Below are 17,774 nucleotides of genomic sequence, written 5' to 3'. Positions count from 1 at the left end.
TTGATACTCAGCAAGCAATTCCCTCTCGTATGCTTTCACCAAAAGCAACGTTAACTTTTTCCTTGTCTCAATCAGAAATCACAAAAGAGAGAAAGAGTGCTTAGTTCCTAAGCTATTCAAAGAAGAAGAAAGAAAGAGAAGGTTAGGCAAGAAAGGCTGAGGTCAAATCAGCAAAATCAAACCAAATCAAGCTAAGGCAAAGGTTAAAGGTAACCCATTTCCTTATGCATGCATAATATGCTCTTCTCTTCTTCCCAACACTCTGCAAGTTTGAAAATGGCATACAAGGGAAAGTTGTTTTCTGTTCCAATCTGCTATGTATCTATGGTCACAAGTGATTCTTGGGGACCAAGTAGCTTCTCAATGGCTCAGATCCAGTTTACCATTGGAAAACTTTTGTGGTTGTTGTTTTATGGCTTTCGGTTAACAAGAGAAGGTCAGAAGCAAAGTTTCTACTCTGAGGATTAATGAGAAAAAGTAAGTTTGTGGGTTGGTGAAGCACAGTGCTCAAGAAGTTGACCTAGGAAGAAGAACCCAGCAACATGCAAGGAGATAAAAGAGGATTTTCTGTTCATTCAGAAGCAAGGAGAGACAACCCAGAGTATTGAGGTTTTGTTTTGTGAAGAAGCTTGGTGCACGAAATTGTAAATTACACTTTTTACAACTTGTACCACTAACCAGCAAGTGCACTGGGTCGTCCAAGTAATACCTTACGTGAGTAAGGGTCGAATCCCACGGAGATTGTCGGCTTGAAGCAAGCTATGGTTATCTTGTAACTCTTAGTCAGGATATCAATTATGATTATCAGTTTGAATTGAGAAGAATAAAAGAGCATCAAATAAATACTTGTTAAGCAGTAATGGAGAATATATTGGAGTTTTGGAGATGCTTTGTCTTCTGAATCTCTGCTTTCCTACTGTCATCTTCTTCACGCATGCAAGGCTCCTTCCATGGCAAGCTGTATGTTGGTGTATCACCGTTGTTAATGGCTACCATCTGTCCTCTCAGTGAAAAAGGTCCATGTACATGGCTAATCATCTATCGGTTCTCACTTGTGATGGAATAGAATCCATTGATCCTTTTGCGTCTGTCACTATGCCCAGCACTCGCGAGTTTGAAGCTCGTTGCAGTCATCCCTTCCCGGATCTTACTCGGAATACCACAGACAAGGTTTAGACTTTCCGGATCTCAAGAATGCTGCCAATGGATTCTAGCTTATACCACGAAGACTCTAGTATCACGGATCTGAAAGTTCTGTTGTCAGGAGAGGCGATCAGACTCATGAGCCAGGAACCCAAGAGATACTCATTCAATCTAAGGTAGAACGGAGGTGGTTGTCAGGCACGCGTTCATAGGTTGAGAATGGTGATGAGTGTCACGGATCATCATATTCATCATATTGAAGTGTGGTGCACAAAATTGTGATCTCTGGTAATGGCTCCAAAAACTTGGTGCTCTAATCTCAATTCATAATTTGTCACAACTTCGATACAACTAACCAGCAAGTGCACTAGGTCGTCCAAGTAATAAACCTTACGTGAGTAAGGGTCGATCCCATGGAGATTGTTGGTATGAAGCAAGCTATAGTCACCTTGTAAATCTCAGTCAAGCGGATATAAAATAGTTATGGAGTTTTCGAAATTAAATAATAAAAGAAGGATAGAAACACTTATGTAATTCATTGGTGAGAATTTCAGATAAGCGTGTAGAGATGCTTTCGTTCCTCTGAATCTCTGCTTTTCCACTGCCTTCATCCAGTCAGTCTTACTCCTTTCCATGGCTGGCTTTATGCAAGGGCATCACCGTTGTCAATGGTTACATCCCATCCTCTTGTGAAAATGGTCCAAATACTCTGTCACAGCACAGCTAATCATCTGAGGTTCTCGATCATGCTGGAATAGGATTCACCCTCCTTTTGCGTCTGTCACTACGCCCAGCACTCGCGAGTTTGAAGCTCATCACAGTCATTCAATCCCAGAATCATACTCGGAATACCACAGACAAGGTTTAGACTTTCCGGATTCTCATGAATGCCGCCATCAATCTAGCTTACACCACGAAGATTCTGATTAAGAGATCTAAGAGATAATCATTCAATCGAAGGTAGAACGGAAGTGGTTGTCAGGCATGCATTCATGGGGAATGATGATGATTGTCACGTTCATCACATTCAAGTTGAAGTGCGAATGAATATCTTAGAAGCGGAATAAGTTGAATTGAATAGAAAACAGTAGTACTTTGCATTAATCTTTGAGGAACAGCAGAGCTCCACACCTTAATCTATGGAGTGTAGAAACTCTACCGTTGAAAATACATAAGTGAAAGGTCCAGGCATGGCTGAATGGCCAGCCCCCAAAACGTGATCTAAGATAGCATACAACTGATCAAAGATGTCTAATACAATAGTAAAAAGTCCTATTTATAATAAACTAGCTACTAGAGTTTACAGAAGTAAGTAATTGATGCATAAATCCACTTCCGGGGCCCACTTGGTGTGTGCTTGGGCTGAGCTTGAATGTTACACGTGCAGAGGCTCTTTCTGGAGTTGAACGCCAGCTTTTGTGCCATTTTGGGCGTTGAACTCCACTTTGCAACTTGTTTCTAGCGCTGGACGCCAGAATTGGGCAGAGAGCTGGCGTTAAACGCCAGTTTTCGTCATCTAAACTTGAGCAAAGTATATATTATTATATATTTCTGGAAAGCCCTGGATGTCTACTTTCCAACGCAATTGGAAGCGCGCCATTTTGAGTTATGTAGCTCCAGAAAATCCATTTTGAGTGCAGGGAGGTCAGAATCCAACAGCATCAGCAGTCCTTCTTCAACCTCTGAATATGATTTTTGCTCAAGTTCCTCAATTTCAGCCAGAAAATACCTGAAATCATAGAAAAACACACAAAATCATAGTAAAGTCCAGAAATGTGAATTTAACATAAAAACTAATGAAAACATCCCTAAAAGTAACTAGATTCTACTAAAAACATACTAAAAACAATGCCAAAAAGCGTATAAATTATCCGCTCATCACAACACCAAACTTAAATTGTTGCTTGTCCCCAAGCAACTGAAAATCAAATAAGATAAAAAGAAGAGAATATACTATAAATTCCAAACTATCAATGAAACATAGCTCCAATCAAATGAGCGGGACTTGTAGCTTTTTGCCTCTTGAATAGTTTTGGCATCTCACTTTATCCATTGAAGTTCAGAATGATTGGCATCTATAGGAACTCAGAGTTCAGATAGTGTTATTGATTCTCCTAGTTCAGTATGATGATTCTTGAACACAGCTATTTTATGAGTCTTGGCCGTGGCCCTAAGCACTTTGTTTTCCAGTATTACCACCGGATACATAAATGCCACAGACACATAATTGGGTGAACCTTTTCAGATTGTGACTCAGCTTTGCTAAAGTCCCCAATTAGAGGTGTCCAGGGTTCTTAAGCACACTCTTTTTTTGCTTTGGACCTTGACTTTAACCGCTCAGTCTCAAGTTTTCACTTGATACCTACACGCCACAAGCACATGGTTAGGGACAGATTGGTTTAGCCGCTTAGGCCAGGATTTTATTCCTTTAGGCCCTCCTATCCACTGATGCTCAAAGCCTTGGGATCCTTTTTATTTGCCCTTACCTTTTGGTTTTAAGGGTTATTGGATTTTTGCTCTTGCCTCTTGGTTTTAAGAGCTTTTGGCTTCTTCTGCTTGCTTTTGCTCTCTCTTTTTTTTTTCGCCTATTTTTTTTCTGCAAGCTTTGTTCTTTGCTGCTTTTTCTTGCTTCAAGAATCATTTTTATGATTTTTCAGATTATCAGATAACATGTCTCCTTGTCATCATTCTTTCAAGAGCCAACATATTTAACATTCATAAACAACAACTTCAAAAGACATATGCATTGTTCAAGCATACATTCAGAAAACAAGAAGCATTGTCACCACATCAATATAATTAAACTAAGTTCAAGGATAAATTCGAAACTCATGTACTTCTTGTTCTTTTGAATTAAAACAATTTTCATTTAAGAGAGGTGATGGATTCATAGGACATTCATAACTTTAAGACAAAGTTACTAACTACTAATGATCATGTAATGAAGACACAAACATAGATAAGCACTTTAACATAGAGAGAACGAAAACAGAGAATGTAAGAACAAGGAATGAGTCCACCTTAGTGATGGTGGCGTTTTCTTCTTGAGGAACCAATGATGTCCTTGAGCTCTTCTATGCCTCTTCCTTGTCTTTGTTGCTCCTCCCTCATTGCTTTTTGATCTTCTCTGATTTCATGAAGGATGATGGAGTGCTCTTGATGTTCCACCCTTAGTTGTCCCATGTTGGAACTTAATTCTCCTAGGGAGGTGTTGATTTGCTCCCAATAGTTTTGTGGAGGAAAATGCATTTGAGGCATCTCCGGGATCTCATGGTGATGAGCTTCTTGCGCCTCTTGAGCTCCATGAATGGGCTCTCTTGCTTGCTCCATCTTTTTCTTAGTGATGGGCTTCTCTTCCTCAATGGGAATGTCTCCTTCTATGGAAGCTCCAGCTGAGTAACATAGATGGAAAATAAGATGAGGAAAAGCTAGCCTTGCCCCAGGGGAGGGCTTTTCGGCTATTTTGTAGAGTTCAAGGGAGATGACTTCATGAACTTCTACTTCCTCTCCAATCATGATGTTATGGATCATGATGGCCCGATCCACAGTAACTTCAGATCGGTTGCTAGTGGGGATGATGGAGCGTTGGATGAACTCTAACCATCCTCTAGCCACAGGTTTGAGGTCCAGTCTTCTTAGTTGAACCGGCTTGCCTTTGGAGTCAATCTTCCATTGAGCTCCTTCCACACATATGTCCATGAGGACTTGGTTCAACCTTTGATTAAAGTTGACCCTTCTAGTGTAGGGGCGTTCATCTCCTTGCATCATAGGCAAGTTAAACGCCAACCTCACATTCTCCGGGCTAAAATCTAAGTATTTCCCCCGAACCATTGTAACATAATTCTTTAGATTCGGGTTCTTACTTTGATCATGGTTCCTAGTGATCCATGCATTGGCATAGAACTCTTGAACCATTAGGATGCCAACTTGTTGGCTGGGGTTTGTTAGGACTTCCCAACCTCTTCTTTGGATTTCATGTCGGATCTCCGGATACTCATTTCTTTTGAGCTTGAAAGGGACCTCGGGGATCACCTTCTTCTTGGCCACAACATCATAGAAGTGGTCTTGATGAGCTTTGGAAATGAATCTTTCCATCTCCCATGACTCGGAGGTGGAAGTTTTTGTCTTCCCTTTCCCTTTTCTAGAGGATTCTCCGGTCTTAGGTGCCATCAATGGTAATGGAAAAACAAAAAACTTATGCTTTTACCACACCAAACTTAGAATTTTGCTCGCCCTCGAGCAAGAGAAGAAAGAATAGATGAAGAAGAAGAAGAAAATATGGAGAGGAGGGGAGAGGTGTGTTTCGGCCAAGAAGAGAAAAGAGGGTTGTGTTGTGTGAAAATGAGGAAGAATGGAGGGCTATATATAGGGAAGGGAGGGGGGTAAGTTTCGGCCATTTAGGGTGGGGTTGGGTGGGAAATTGATTTTGAATTTTGAAGGTAGGTGGAGTTTATGAGGTAGGTTTATGGGGAAGAGTGGATGGATGTGAGTGATGAAGAGGTGATGGGGAAGAGAGTTTATGGGATTGTGTGAAAGAGGGGTGAGAAGAAGTGAGTGGAGGTAGGTGGGGATCCTGTGGGGTCCACAGATCCTAAGGTGATCCTGTGGGGTCCACAGATCCTGAGGTGTTCAAGGATTTACAACCTTGCACCAAATTAGGCATGCAAAATGCCCTTGCACACAACTCTGGGCGTTCAGCGCCAGATTGGTGCTTGTTCTGGGCGTTGAACGCCCATTTGTTGCCCATTTCTGGCGTTGAACGCTAGAACCATGCTTGTTCTGGGCGTTCAGCGCCAGCTCTTCTCCAGGGTGCATTTCTGGCGTTCAAACGCCCAGATGCTGCCCATTTCTGGCGTTGAACGCCCAAAACATGCTTCTTACTGGCGTTTAAATGCTAGTAAGGTCTTCCTCTAGGGTGTGATTTTTCTTCTGCTGTTTTTGATTCCGTTTTCAATTTTTATATTTATTTTGTGACTCCACATGATTATGAACCTAATAAAACATAAAAAAATAATGAAAATTAGATAAATAAACATTGGGTTGCCTCCCAACAAGCGCTTCTTTAATGTCAATAGCTTGACAGTGGGCTCTCATGGAGCCTCACAGATGTGCAGAGCTTTGTTGAGACCTTCCAACACCAAACTTAGAGTTTGGATATGGGGGTTTGACACCAAACTTAGAGTTTGGTTGTGGCCTCCCAACACCAAACTTAGAGTTTGACTGTGGGGGCTTTGTTTGACTCTGCTTTGAGAGAAGCTTTTTATGCTTCCTCTCCATGGATGCAGAGAGAGGTCCTTGAGTTGTAAACACAAGGTTGTCCTCATTTATTTGAAGGATCAAATCTCCTCTGTCCACATCAATCACAGCTCTTGCTGTGGCTAGGAAAGGTCTTCCTAGGATGATGGATTCATCCTCATCCTTCCCAGTATCTAGGACTATGAAATCAGCAGGGATGTAAAGGCCTTCAACCTTTACTAACACGTCCTCTACTTGTCCATAAGCCTGTTTTCTTGAATTGTCTGTCATCTCTAATGAGATTTTAGCAGCTTGCACCCCAAAGATTCCCAGTTTCTCTATTACAGAGAGGGGCATGAGGTTTATCCCTGAACCAAGGTCACACAGAGCCTTAAAGATCATGGTGCCTATGGTACAAGGTATTAAGAACTTTCCAGGATCATGTTTCTTCTGAGGCAATGTCAGTTGATCCAGATCACTTAGTTCATTGGTGAACAAGGGAGGTTCATCTTCCCAAGTTTCAATGCCAAATAATCTGGCATTCAGCTTCATGATTGCACCAAGGAAATTGGCAGCTTACTCTTCAGTAACATCCTCATTCTCTTCAGTAGAGGAATACTCATCAGAGCTCATGAATGGCATAAGGAGGTTTAATAGAATCTCTATGGTCTCTAGATGAGCCTCAGATTCCTTTGGTTCTTCAAAGGGAAACTTCCTCCTTGGGATTCACGTCCTCTCCTTCCATTACAGGTTCGGCTATGGTGATTAATTCAATGGCCTTGCACTCTCCTTTTGGATTTTTTTTCTGTATTGCTTGGGAGAGTACTAGGAGGGATTTCAGTGATCCTTTTACTCAGCTGGCCCACTTGTGCTTCCAAATTTCTAATGGAGGACCTTGTTTCATTCATGAAACTTACAGTGGCCTTTGATAGATCAGAGACTAAATTTGCTAAATTAGAGGTATTTTGTTCAAAGTTCTCTGTCTATTGCTGAGTGGATGATGAAAAAGGTTTACTATTGTTAAACCTATTTCTTCCACCATTATTAAAGCCTTGTTGAGGCTTTTGATCCTTCCATGAGAGATTTGGGTGATTTCTCCATGATGAGTTATAGGTGTTTCCATAAGGTTCACCCATGTAATTTACCTCTGCTATTGTAGGGTTCTCAGGATCATAGGCTTCTTCTTCAGAAGCTGCCTCTTGAGTACTGTTGGATGCAGCTTGCATTCCATTCAGACTCTAAGAAATCATATTGACTTGCTGAGTCAATATTTTGTTCTGAGCTAATATGGCATTCAGAGTATCAATTTCAAGAACTCCCTCTTCATAGGCGTCCCATTACTCACAGGATTCCTCTCAGAAGTGTACATGAACTGGTTATTAGCAACCATGTCAATGAGTTCTTGAGCTTCTGCAGGCGTTTTCTTTAGGTGAATGGATCCACCTGTAGAAGTATCCAATGACATCTTTGATAGCTCAGATAAACCATCATAGAATATATCCAGGATGGTCCATTCTGAAAGCATGTCAGAAGGACACTTTTTGGTCAGCTGTTTGTATCTTTCCCAAGCTTCATAGAGGGATTCACCTTCTTTCTGTCTGAAGGTTTGAACATCCACTCTAAGCTTGCTTAGCTTTTGAGGAGGAAAGAACTTGGCTAAGAAAGCCGTGACCAGCTTGTCCCAAGGGTTCAGGCTATCTCTGGGTTGAGAGTCCAACCACACTCTAGCTCTGTCTCTTACAACAAAAGGGAAAAGCATGAGCCTGTAGACTTCAGGATCTACTCCATTAGTCTTAACAGTATCACATATCTGCAAAAATTCAGTTAAGAACTGAAAAGGATCTTCAGATGGAAGTCCATGAAACTTGCAGTTCTATTGCATTAGAGAAACTAGCTGAGGTTTCAGCTCAAAGTTGTTTGCTCCAATGGCAGGAATGGAGATGCTTCTTCCATTTAAATTGGAATTAGGTGCAGTAAAGTCACCAAGCATTCTCCTTGCATTATTGTTGTTGGGTTCGGCTGCCATCTCCTCTTCCTGTTCGAAATTTTCAATAAGGTTGTCTCTGGATTGTTGTAATTTAGCTTCTCTTAGTTTTCTCTTCAGAGTCCTTTCAGGTTCTGGATCAGCTTCAACAAGAATGCCTTTTTCCTTGTTCCTGCTCATAAGAAAGAGAAGAGAACAAGAAAAGAAGAGGAATCCTCTATGTCACAATAAAGAGGTTCTTTATTGTTAGTAGAAGAAGAAAAGGAATAGGGGTGAAGAAGAATGAAGAATCCAAACACAAGGGTAAGGATAAGAGCAGTGATGTGAGATGAAGAGAAGTGTTAGTAGATGAATAAATAAACAGAAGGAGATGAGAGAGAGAGAGAATTTTCGAAAATAATTTTTGAAAAAAAGTTAGTGATTTTCGAAATTAGTTTTTGAAAAAGGTTAGTAATTTTTCGAAAATTAAAATAAAAAATTAAAATAATTAGTTAATTAAAAAGAAATTTTGAAAAAGAGGGAAGATATTTTCGAAAATTAGAGAGAGAGAGTTAGTTAGGTAGTTTTGAAAAAGATAGGAAACAAACAAAGAGTTAGTTAGTTAGTTGAAACAAATTTGAAAATCAATTTTGAAAAGATAAGAAGATAAGAAGTTAGAGAAGATATTTTGAAATCAAATTTTTGAAAAAGATAAGATAAGAAGATATTTTTTTGAAAAGATATGATTGAAATTAGTTTTGAAAAAGATTTTATTTTTAAAATCACAATTAATGACTTGATTCACAAGAAATCACAAGATATGATTCTAGAACTTAAAGTTTGAATCTTTCTTAACAAGTAAGTAACAAACTTGAAATTTTTGAATCAAAACATTAATTGATGATGTTATTTTCGAAAATTATGATGTAAAATTAAGAAAAAGATTTTTGAAAAATATTTTTAAAATTTTCGAAAATAACTAAGAAAATTGAAAAAGATTTGATTTTTAAAAAAGATTTTGAAAAAGATAAGATTTTTAAATTGAAAATTTGATTTGACTCATAAGAAACAACTAGATTTTAAAAATTTTTTAAAAGGTCAAATCTAATTTTCGAAATTTTAAGAGAGAAAAAGGGGAAGATATTTTTGATTTTTGAATTTTTAATGATGAGAGAGAAAAACATGAAAATGATGCAATGCATGGAAATTTTAGATCAAAACAATGAATGCATGCAAGAATGTTATGAATGTCAAGATGAACACCAAGAACACTTTGAATGTCAAGATGAACATCAAGAACTTATTTTTGAAAATTTTTATATGCAAAGAAAACATGCAAGACACCAAACTTAGAAATCTTTCATGTTTAGACTCTATGAATGCAAAAATGCACATGTAAAACAAGAAAAGATGCAAAACAAGAAAACATCAAGATCAAACAAGAAGACTTACCAAGAACAACTTGAAGGTCATGAAGAACACTATGAAAGCATGAATTTTTCGAAAAATGCAAGATGAACATGCAATTGACATCAAACTTTAAATCTGACTCAAGACTTAAACAAGAAACACAAAATATTTTTGATTTTTATGATTTTATGATTTTTTTATATTTTCTTTTAATTTTTTTTCGAAAATCATTTTGAAAAAGAAAAATAAGGATTCCAAAATTTTTAATATGAATTCCAGGAATCTTATGCTCTTTAGTCTAAAGCTCCAATCAAAGGGTCAGGCATGGCTTAATAGCCAGCCAAGCTTTAGTATGTAACTCAGACATGACACGCCTAACATGCCCTATCCAAAAGAATTAGACATGGCTTTACAGCCAGCCAGGCTTCAACATGCTTCATGAAACACTAGAATTCATTCTTAAAAATTCTGAAGAAAAATATATTTTGAAAACATTTTTATTTATTTTAAAATTTTTTTTCTCGAAAACAAAGGAAAAATTTTTGAAAGATTTTTGAAAAATTTTTGAAAACTTTTTGAAAAGAAAATGAAAAGAAAGTTACCCAATCTGAGCAACAAGATGAACCGTCAGTTGTCCAAACTCGAACAATCCCCGGCAACGGCGTCAAAAACTTGGTGCACGAAATTGTGATCTCTGGTAATGGCTCCAAAAACTTGGTGCTCTAATCTCAATTCATAATTTGTCACAACTTCGATACAACTAACCAGCAAGTGCACTGGGTCGTCCAAGTAATAAACCTTACTTGAGTAAGGGTCGATCCCACGGAGATTGTTGGTATGAAGCAAGCTATGCTCACCTTGTAAATCTCAGTCAGGCGGATATAAAATAGTTATGGAGTTTTTGAAATTAAATAATAAAAGAAGGATAGAAACACTTATGTAATTCATTGGTGAGAATTTCAGATAAGCGTGTAGAGATGCTTTCATTCCTCTGAATCTCTGCTTTCCCACTCCCTTCATCCAGTCAGTCTTACTCCTTTCCATGGCTGGCTTTATGCAAGGGCATCACCGTTGTCAATGGTTACATCCCATCCTCTTGTGAAAATGGTCCAAATACTCTGTCACAGCACGGCTAATCATCTGAGGTTCTCGATCATGCTGGAATAGGATTCACCCTCCTTTTGCGTCTGTCACTACGCCCAGCACTCGCGAGTTTGAAGCTCGTCACAGTCATTCAATCCCAGAATCATACTCGGAATACCACAGACAAGGTTTAGGCTTTCCTAATTCTCATGAATGCCGCCATCAATCTAGCTTACACCACGAAGATTCTGATTAAGAGATCTAAGAGATAATCATTCAATCGAAGGTAGAACGGAAGTGGTTGTTAGGCACGCGTTCATGGGGAATGATGATGATTGTCACGTTCATCACATTCAGGTTGAAGTGCGAATGAATATCTTAGAAGCAGAATAAGTTGAATTGAATAGAAAACAGTAGTACTTTGCATTAATCTTTGAGGAACAGCAGAGCTCCACACCTTAATCTATGGAGTGTAAAAACTCTACCGTTGAAAATACATAAGTGAAAGGTCCAGGCATGGCTGAATGGCCAGCCCCCAAAACGTGATCTAAGATAGCATACAACTGATCAAAGATGTCTAATACAATAGTAAAAAGTCCTATTTATAATAAACTAGCTACTAGGGTTTACAGAAGTAAGTAATTGATGCATAAATCCACTTCCGGGGCCCACTTGGTGTGTGCTTGGGCTGAGCTTGAATGTTACACGTGCAGAGGCTCTTTCTGAAGTTGAACGCCAACTTTTGTGCCATTTTGGGCGTTGAACTCCACTTTGCAACTTGTTTCTAGCGCTGGACGCCAGATTTGGGCAGAGAGCTGGCGTTGAACGCCAGTGTTCGTCATCTAAACTTGGGCAAAGTATGGACTATTATATATTTCTGGAAAGCCCTGGATGTCTACTTTTCAACGCAATTGGAAGCGCGCTATTTTAAGTTCTGTAGCTCCAGAAAATCCATTTTGAGTGCAGGGAGGTCAGAATCCAACAACATCAGCAGTCCTTCTTCAACCTCTGAATCTGATTTTCGCTCAAGTCCCTCAATTTCTGCCAGAAAATACCTGAAATCACCGAAAAATACACAAACTCATAGTAAAGTCCAGAAATGTGAATTTAACATAAAAACTAATGAAAACATCCCTAAAAGTAACTAGATTCTACTAAAAACATACTAAAAACAATGCCAAAAAGCGTATAAATTATCTGCTCATCAAAGTGCGAATGAATATCTTAGATAGAAACAAGCGTGTTTGAATAGAAAACAGAAATAGTTGCATTAATTCATCGAGACACAGCAAAGCTCCTCACCCCCAACAATAGAGTTTTAGAGACTCATACCATCTAAGATACAAAGTTCAGATTTAAAAATGTCATGAGATACAAAATAAATCTCTAAAAGTTGTTTAAATACTAAACTAGTAACCTAGGTTTACAAAAAATGAGTAAACTATGATAGATAGTGTAGAAATCCACTTCCGGGGCCCACTTGGTGTGTGTTGGGGCTGAGACTTGAGCTTTACACGTGCCTAGGCTGTTTCTGGAGTTAAACGACAGGTTGTAGCCTGTTTTAGGCGTTTAACTCCAACTTGTAACCTGTTTCTGGCGTTTAACGCTAGAATGCAACATGTAACTGGTGTTGAACGCCAGTTTATGTCATTTATCTTTGAGCAAAGTATGGACTATTATATATTGCTAGAATGCCCTGGATGTCTACTTTCATACACAATTGAGAGCGCACTAGTTGGACTTCTGTAGCTCTAGAAAATCCATTTCGAGTGTAAGGAGGTCAAAGCGCAACAGCATCTGCAGTCTTTCTTCAGCCTGAATCAGATTTTTGCTCAGGTCCCTCAATTTCAGCCAGAAAATACTTGAAATCAAAGAAAAGCACACAAACTCATAGTAAAGTCTAGAAATATGAATTTTGAATAAAAACTAATAAAAATATACTCAAAAGTAATAAAAACATGCTGAAAACTACTTAAAAACAATGCCAAAAAGCGTATAAATTATCCGTTCATCAAAGCTCTCTGAAGAAGTTCCTCTACTTGGACAGTGCTTTCTTTCAAAGAAGCATTCCGCCAAAAATGAAGAACTAAATCAGAGACATGCAAATCTGGTTTATCACATAGCAAAGAGGCTGTTGTAGAGTCAATCTCCTTCATGTTTTATAGATTGTAATTTATTTTTCAATATTTATCTTTTTGTAATTTCTCGAGTGAAAAGGCATATTGTGAGAGCTCAAGTAAAAGCCAATGAGTTGAAAAAGGTTGAGTGATACACTTGAGAGAAAAGCCTGGAGTTATTTTCAGATTTCTTTAGGTAAGTCTGTGTCTTGTATCTTGTACCTGTGAGGTATCCCTTTCTTAGTTGGGTTAGCATTAAGAGTGAAGAGTTAGGTATTAGCATAGCCAATGTCAAGTTAGGTTAGAACTTGAGTGTGAAAGGATTGTGTCAATCCTGTGGAATTGGTGTATGTAATACTTAAACTATAGTGAAAATTCCACCACTATTGTAGTGGAGACTGGACGTAGGTTGCATAGCACAAGGCAACCGAACCAGGATACATGATGGTGTTAGCTCTTCTCCTTTCTGTTCTGTTCTGTTCTGTTTTCTGACATTCATGAGACAAAAATAAATTGTCTCATAAATTTCCGCTGTTGAGTTCAAACAATTTTAGACAGCAAGTTTGTTTTAAAAGGGTTAACTCATTAAGCTAAAAGAAAGGCATAGATTCAACCCCCCTTCTCTAAGCCTACTACAACCTTCATAAGGTTTTGAAGGCAAGAATGGCTTGAAAGAAATGGAAGGAAAGCATGTAAAGTGGGAGAAATCATGAAGAAATGAAGAAATTGCTAAGATGTCAATCTTGACCTCTTCGTACTAAATCGATCATAACTTGAGTTAATGAGGTCCAAATTAGGCATTTCCAGTTGCGTTGGAAAGCTAACATCCGAGGATTCAAACTGATATGCAATTTTCCATATTTTCCTTGAAGTTATATCACACGTACACATCGGCCATGCGTGCGCTTCGCATGATCAACGTGACTCACTTAAAGGCAACACGTGACTAGCGATTTCTGAAGCATTTTGGGCCCAATCCAACCCATTTCTGATGCTATTGAACCAGGGATTAAAGGGGGAATGAACCAAGTAGTCATAGTAGAGTTTTCATCATGTTTTAGGTTAGAATTCTAGAGAGAGAAGCTCTCCATTCTCTCTAGAATTTAGGGTAGTTTAGGTCAAATTTTCTTAGATCCAATTTTTAATTCTTGTTTTTAGTTCAACTCTCTTTATATTTTGTTGTTCTATTGTGTTAATCTTCTTAGTTTTTCTTGTTGATTTCTTTATGTTGCTATTTTTACTCTCATGAACCCTTGTTGGATTTTTATTTTCTTTCAATGCAATTTTATGTTTCCATGTCTTTTTATGTTTATCTTAATTGCTATTGTTGGTTTCATATTTATGTTAGTTATGGGTTTCATTAATTCTTGCATTTTGTGATGGTTACTTTTATTGAACTCTAGGTGTTTGATAAAATGTTTTCACTAGTTATAGAGTAGTTCCACACTCTTGGTCTAGGCTAAGGGAATTGGGTGACCTGAAGTCATTGGATCTCATTGAATTGGTGATATGAGAACCCTTAGTGGTCAATTTGATACCCATTAATACTATCCTACTACTAAGTCAATTAGTAGCTAGGTTGGGACTTATGGGTTGATGTTGATCAAGCCTATTTGACTTACCTCAAGCATAGAAGTAGACTTGATGGTTGGTCCCTCATAATTGTCAATGTATGGTTGTTAGACAAGGATGGGGATTGATAAACCACTATTTTATGATTTATCTTGTACTCAATTGAGTGGTTTTTATCAAGTCTTTGCTCACATATTCATATAATTTGCATGGTTTTACGATTCTTTCCTTATTCTGTGATATATGTGAAAACATGTTTCCTAGACCTTAAAACTGTTAATTTTAATTTTAATCCTCTTTTATTACCATTCGATACCGTGATCTGTGTGTTAAGTATTTTTAGGCTTTATAGGGCAGGAATGGCTTAGAGGAAAGAAAGGAAACATGCAAAAGTGGAAGGAACGCACGAAAATGAAGTATTTGAGAAACTGACAGTGACGCGCACCATTGGATGATGTGGACGAGTGCCTAGCGCAGAGCACGAGCGACGCGTACGCGTGACTGATGCGTACGTGTGACAAGGAAAATTTCCAAATGACGCGCACGCGTGACTGACGCGCACGCATGACAGATGCCACGTGCAAAAAGTTACAGAATTTGCCCTCAGTGATTTCTGGGCTCTTTCTCGGCCCAAATCTAAGCCCGAGAACACAGAATAGAGGCTGGAGAATGGAGGAATCAAATCCATTAATCAATGATTCACTGAATACTCACAATTTTAGGTTTTAGATGTAGTTTTCTAGAGAGATAGAGGCTCTCTCCTCTCTCTTAGGTTTTAGGATTTTGGATTTCTTCTGCATTCCAGGTTCAATGTTCCTTTAATTTAATTTCTCTTCTACTTTTATTTATTCTAGTGCTTTGATTTATCTATTTCACTTGTTAATTACTTATTTTTTCTAATTTGGTTTATGAACCTTCCAATGTTAGAATTGATTTTATATTTAATGCAAATTGAGGTATTTCAGATTTATGATTTTAATTTAGCTTTTTACATTCTTAGCTTGAATTGATTAATTGGTGACACTTGAGTTATCAAACTCCATTGTTGATTGATAATTGGAATTCGCTGGTTGATTTGGACCCCTCTAAAGCTAGTCTTTCCTTAGAAGTTGACTAGGACTTGAGGAATCCCATTAATTGGTCCACTTGACTTTCCTTTATTTAGTAAGGGTTAACTAAGTGGGAGTAATAAATAATTCTCATTACAATTGATAAGGATAACTAGGATGGGATTTTCAGTTGTCATATCTTGCTAAGAGCTTTATTAGTTATTATTTTAATTCTTGCAATTTACTTTTCCTATTCATTATTCAAAAACCCCAAAAAGATAATCTTCCATAACCAATAATAAATACACCTCCCTGCAATTCCTTGAGAGATGACCTGAGGTTTAAATACTTCAGTTATTAATTTTATTGGGTTTGGTTAGGTGACAACCAAAGTTTTTGTACGAAAGGACTCTCGGTTGGTTTAGAAACTATACTAGCAACGAGGATTTATTTGTGAATTTCTAGATCACACAAAAGTCCTTTCGTCAAAATGGCGCCGTTGCCGGGGAATTGCAAATGTGTGCCGTATTATTGGTTATTATAAATATTGCGTTTTTCGTTTCTTTGTTAGTGTTTCTAATTTTAGGACTTTATTTTCATTAATTTCTATTAGTTTTTATTTCTTTTGCTACTATGAATTCTCACCCCTCTAGCTTTAAGTTTGATTCCAATGTTGTTGTAAACAATGGAAGCTATAATGAGAACAGGCATGAAGGTTGGAAGAATCAAAGATGGGAGGAGCCACAAGGATTTGATCAACCCTCTTGGCAACAACCCCCTCCAATGCGCTATAACCAACAACCATTCTGTGATGCATACCAAGACAATAGTTATGGTGGACCCATTCATGACAAACCACCTCCACCAAATTACTTTGGTCAAGAGCCATCCAGGGAGCGTACCAAGATGATGAATATGGTGGACCCCCTTGTAGTTACCAACAAGCCCTACCGTATGCTTATGAACCACCTCCCCAACATACTTTTGAACCACCAAACTCACAAGCCCCCTACTACCAAACACCCTCACATGATCCTAACCCTTATCCACCATATCAACCACCCTATGAGCCTTATGAGCCGTAATGAGCCGTACATAGATCCACCCAAATTCCAACCCAATTACTCCCAAGAACCACCACCTCTATATACACCATGTCCATATCCATCAACCCAAGAGCCATATGATCCTAATCATGCAATCCGAGCGGAACAAGAGTCAAGGGATCGTCTCAAGGAAACAGAGGATCAATTTCATGCAGCTCTTCATCAACTGGAGCAAGCAATAAATCGGTTAGCTTCCCAACGTTTGGACACTCAAGGAACCCCATGGCTTCATATGGAGAATCTAATGAAGAACGTAGCAGGAAGGAGACACCAGAAAGATAGTGAGAGGCATGATTTTGTATTGGAACAAGTGGAGGAAACCAAAATTGTCAAAGAAGAGGAAGTGGTTGAAGACTTAGGAGATACAGAACCTCCATGGGAAACTCAAGTCATAGAGCCTCCTTCCAAGACGTTTGAATTTGATGTTCAGGAGGGTGTACAACCTCCAAGGCATATCATGGTTGAAGACTTGGAGGAGGTTGATCATGAGATGGATTCAATCATTGATGAATTCGTACCTACAATTGAATCCCCTCCCACTAGACTGGACATGGAGATTAAAGAAGAAGGAGCACAACCCCCCATGTCCTTGGTGAGCAATGAAGAAGATATTAAATTAGAAGGAAGCTACCAAGAGGAAGAGGTTGAAATTAAAGAAGCTTACAAAGAGGTGGGAGTTGTCAAGGAAGAGCTTAAGGGAATGGAGCTGGGAATCACCTTGCCAAAGTTGTTGGAGACATCTCCCCCAAAGCCATCACCATCCATTCCTTCATTCATGTGGGTAAATATTTCATCTCTAAGCTTAATTAGCCCACTTAAATATGCGTTGCTTGAGACGGATGGGCAACTTAGAGCTCTTTGTAGCTATAAGAGTAAGAGGGAGATGGTTAGTGGTAGGAATTGTCATGCAAGGTTCAATATGGTTGCATGCTCCAAATTGAAGTACAAAGGTTGGTATAATTCTCAATTGAATGGGTCTAGGAAGTTATTTGGATGTCTCAGCGAGAATTTCAATTGCTCACCACCCAAGTGGAAAAATGATGATCAACAAGAAGACGGGTGCAAAAGCAAGGTTTTGGACCCCTGAATTCATTCA

General features: G+C 38.5%; 1 protein-coding gene across 1 annotated transcript in view; it reads left to right on the top strand.

Annotated features, from left to right (window-relative positions):
- The first annotated feature begins 276 nt into the window (after positions 1 to 276).
- The window catches only part of LOC148574226 (uncharacterized), a 69,227-nt gene continuing 51,729 nt past the window's right edge, over positions 277 to 17,774 (top strand). The window contains exon 1 of the mRNA XM_088505873.1: positions 277 to 422. Within this exon, the coding sequence (XP_088361999.1) occupies positions 277 to 422 (146 nt within the window). The remainder of the gene's footprint in view (positions 423 to 17,774) is intronic.

This window comes from Arachis ipaensis, chromosome B2, assembly GCF_059453495.1.
Source record: "Arachis ipaensis isolate K30076 ecotype BB chromosome B2, ASM5945349v1, whole genome shotgun sequence".
Classification (NCBI taxonomy): domain Eukaryota; kingdom Viridiplantae; phylum Streptophyta; class Magnoliopsida; order Fabales; family Fabaceae; genus Arachis; species Arachis ipaensis.
Note: the sequence above shows the minus strand (reverse complement) of the source record. Positions and strands in the feature narration are given on the sequence as shown.